Consider the following 3,362-nt stretch of genomic DNA (forward strand, 5'->3'; position numbering starts at 1 on the left):
CCAAAGTTTTTCTTCAATCAGCAACAACAGGAGCATCAGAAGATTGAGGTCAAGCAGATTCGATCTGAAGACAATCGTGCAGACCTCTTCACTAAGTCACTACCAAAATCTACATTCCAGAAGCATGTACAAGGTATTGGTCTACGTAAATTATCTGAATTACCTAACATGTAATTTTCAGGAGGAGTTGAATCAGGGGGAGTATCCAGAAGCATACCCACTTGACCATCGTGTACTCTTTTGTCCTTCGTCCAGGGTTATTTTGTCCCACTGGGTTTTATTACCTGGCAAGGTTTTAACGAGGCACATTTTTAGTATGGTCGCTCCATCCTGAAGATGTTTTTGATTCAACATATATGCATTTGCTCATCTTTTCCCTTCGACCACGGGTTTTTCCCACTGGGTTTACCGGGCAAGGTTTTGGTGTAGCAACTCTAAATGCATCCCTCTCGTAGACATGCTACTTACTTCTGATGCTGATAAGAAGACTCCACTTATCTCCGAAGCTGTGATATTACTACTTCACACTCATGCGCGTTGTGCTCTTTTTCTCCTTCGACCAAGGTTGTTTTTTCCCACAGGGTTTTTATTACTTGGCAAGGTTTTTGACGAGACAACTTAAAAGCGCACAGCCTAGGCAACACTATTGACATGAAATATCCAAGGGGGAGTGTTGTAAATTATTATGGATATATCATGTAAATTATTGTATATTAGAAGATGCTTTCCTCTTTCCTAGTTTTAGGGGATCCATGTTTTAAGGAGGACTTTAAGGGTCCTTGTTTTATGGAGGATTTTAGGCTATATGTTCCTTGCCTTCCACTATATATGTAATCCATTTCTCATCCATGGATGATAGAGAAAACAGAAAATACTACACTCCCTCTCTGCATCAAAACTCTCTCTCTCTCTCTCTCAAGTTCTTTGAAGCAAAACTCTCTCCATTTTCTGAAACATTTCCATTTTACAACACAACCTATATTGAATCTCTGGCCATAAATCATGTTACTTTGTGAACGAGAGTCACTTTGTGTAATATCAATCATATTGTTTCTTTCTTTGGTCGTAGTGCTAATTACATTAACCACTCGAATGGTGCTGCAATCAAGTTTACAAAGGCAACGTCCGCTTTAGATCTAAACATGGAGCCTGCAAATTAACAACTACAATGAAGTCCACCAAAAACTCTACTTAGATATCTCCATCGTATCGATCCTGCATTATAAATATCTTTAAAAGAAAGAACGTCGATCGGTCTTACTCAATGGCTGTAACTACACAAATTTTGTCGGACAATCGCACTAGTTGAGCCTGCCTACATACTTATATTTCTCAAAAGAGATCAATTAACTATTAGCATTAGTTCAAAAGATCATTGAGCAATGAAGTTCCATGCTCATCTACTAGTTTGGTGAACAGACCAGTTTCTCGAACCCATGGCCAGCTTAACTTGTTCAATTTCAGTCAATTCTATAATACTAGATAAGTAGATATGCATGCCATCAGATAACACACAGAAAAGGAAAATTACTAAATTAGGTGTCTCGAAAGATCTAGCTTAACAAAAAGGCTTTATTGCATTACGATTTGTGGGAAACAGCAAAAGCACACTAGCAGCTTTACTAGTGTAAGTGTAACGTACTGAGTGTGATAATATGCTTGTACTGGACCACCTTCTTGAGTTGGGGCACCCGAAATTCTCTACTGCATGTGCTTTCAACCACCTTGGGATCAGTAGACGCGTTACAGGACCCCCTTCCCATTCCTATATATACCTAGCTACCTTCTCTTGCATTCTACACCAGGCACCACCATTGCTGTGGGTTTCATCTGCATTGCTCCGATGGCTTCTCAAAGAGTTCAGAGTCTTGTTTTCTTCGTGTTATTAGGTCTAGGCATATGCTCTGCAGCAAGAACACTCCTGACTTATGAAACGTACCCTGCTATCGGCCATGGTGGAGGGGGTGGATCCGGGTATGGAGGTGGTGGTGCTGGAGGTGCTGGTGGTGGCGGAGGAGGTGCAGGCAGTGGAGGTGGTTATGGCGCTGTAGGTGAACATGGTGCTGCTGGCTATGGAGGCGGTAGTGGTGGTGGAGAAGGCGGTGGTGCTGCGTATGGAGGAGCTGGTGGACATGCTGGTGGTGGAGGAGGTGGCGGTGGAAGTGGCGGTGGCGGTGCATATGGCACTGGAGGGGCTTATGGTGCTGGCGGTGCTGAAGGTTATGGAAGCGGTGGTGGTCAAGGAGGAGGTGCCGGGTATGGTGGAGCTGGTGGAGCTGGTGGAGGCGGTGGTGGTTCTGGTGGTGGCGGCGGAGCTGCATATGGAGGAGAGCACGGCATTGGTTATGGAGGTGGAGAAGGTGGTGGTGCCGGTGGAGGCTATGGTGCTGGCGGTGAGCATGGTGCCGGATATGGAGGTGGTGGGGGTCACGGTGGTGGCGGAGGTTACGGTGCTGGAGGAGCAAGTGGAGGTGGATATGGAGGTGGCGGAGGAGCTGGAGGTGGAGCCGGAGGAGCTGCCGGTGGGTATGCTGGTGGTGGGGGCGGAGGCGCTGGAAGCGGTGGTGGTGGTGGTGCACATGGAGGTGCATATGGAGGAGGTGGCGGGAGCGGTGAGGGTGGTGGTCATGGTGGTTATATTCCTTGAATTGATTGCCTTTACTTTCATTGTCACAACCAAAATTTACCTCTTCTTACCTGTATTAGTATTAAGGAAGGGAAAAAAAACATGGAGCAACAATAAGAGTACATGTGGCTAAGAAGATAATCATTATTATTATTATTATTTGAAAGTATTTATGAATCCCAGTTGTATGCTTCCAAAGGTTGTATCTACCTATTGATGATTAATGGAGTCTTGTTCTTCTTAATTTATTTATCATGGGAGCTAGTTTACTAAGGTACGTACAAAGTTGCATGCAAGTAAATTATAAACAGTAGTTACAGAAACCATCTCAACTTTTTCGATCACTTTACTTAAGCTAAAAAGTTCTTATCCTTGATATCATTTGGATATCTTTTTCGGTAGAATTGGTTAATCTCGGAACATCTCTTACATAACATTTTCAATCAACTCTGGATGCGTATCCTTTCTGGTTTATGGTAATCAAAAGCTAATCTCTTGAGGAAAGGACGACTACGTATGATTTTTAGGGCCTTTCGTTTTTCTTTTAATCATTCAAACAACCTTATTAATTTAGTTGTTAAATCTGTAACATCTGCTTGGATGATTTCTACAAAGTAGATAAGGAGGTGGTTAAAGACATTATTCTTGAAAATAATAAATTATAATCAATGCTATAATTTCATCGATTAGAAAAATTGGCCTCACAACTAAATTTGTATCTAAAATCATTTTACAT

The 3,362-nt window shown here is 42.7% G+C and overlaps 1 protein-coding gene across 1 annotated transcript; it reads left to right on the forward strand.

The window, feature by feature from the left end:
* Positions 1–1,781: 1,781 nt before the first annotated feature.
* On the forward strand, positions 1,782–2,874 carry LOC133707258 (glycine-rich cell wall structural protein 1.8-like). Its single transcript, XM_062132812.1, has one exon. It carries the CDS (start codon positions 1,844–1,846, stop codon positions 2,645–2,647), a length of 804 nt encoding a protein of 267 aa, XP_061988796.1. The 5' UTR covers positions 1,782–1,843; the 3' UTR covers positions 2,648–2,874.
* The last annotated feature ends 488 nt before the right edge of the window (positions 2,875–3,362 follow it).

This window comes from Rosa rugosa, chromosome 4 (assembly GCF_958449725.1).
Source record: "Rosa rugosa chromosome 4, drRosRugo1.1, whole genome shotgun sequence".
Taxonomy (NCBI): domain Eukaryota; kingdom Viridiplantae; phylum Streptophyta; class Magnoliopsida; order Rosales; family Rosaceae; genus Rosa; species Rosa rugosa.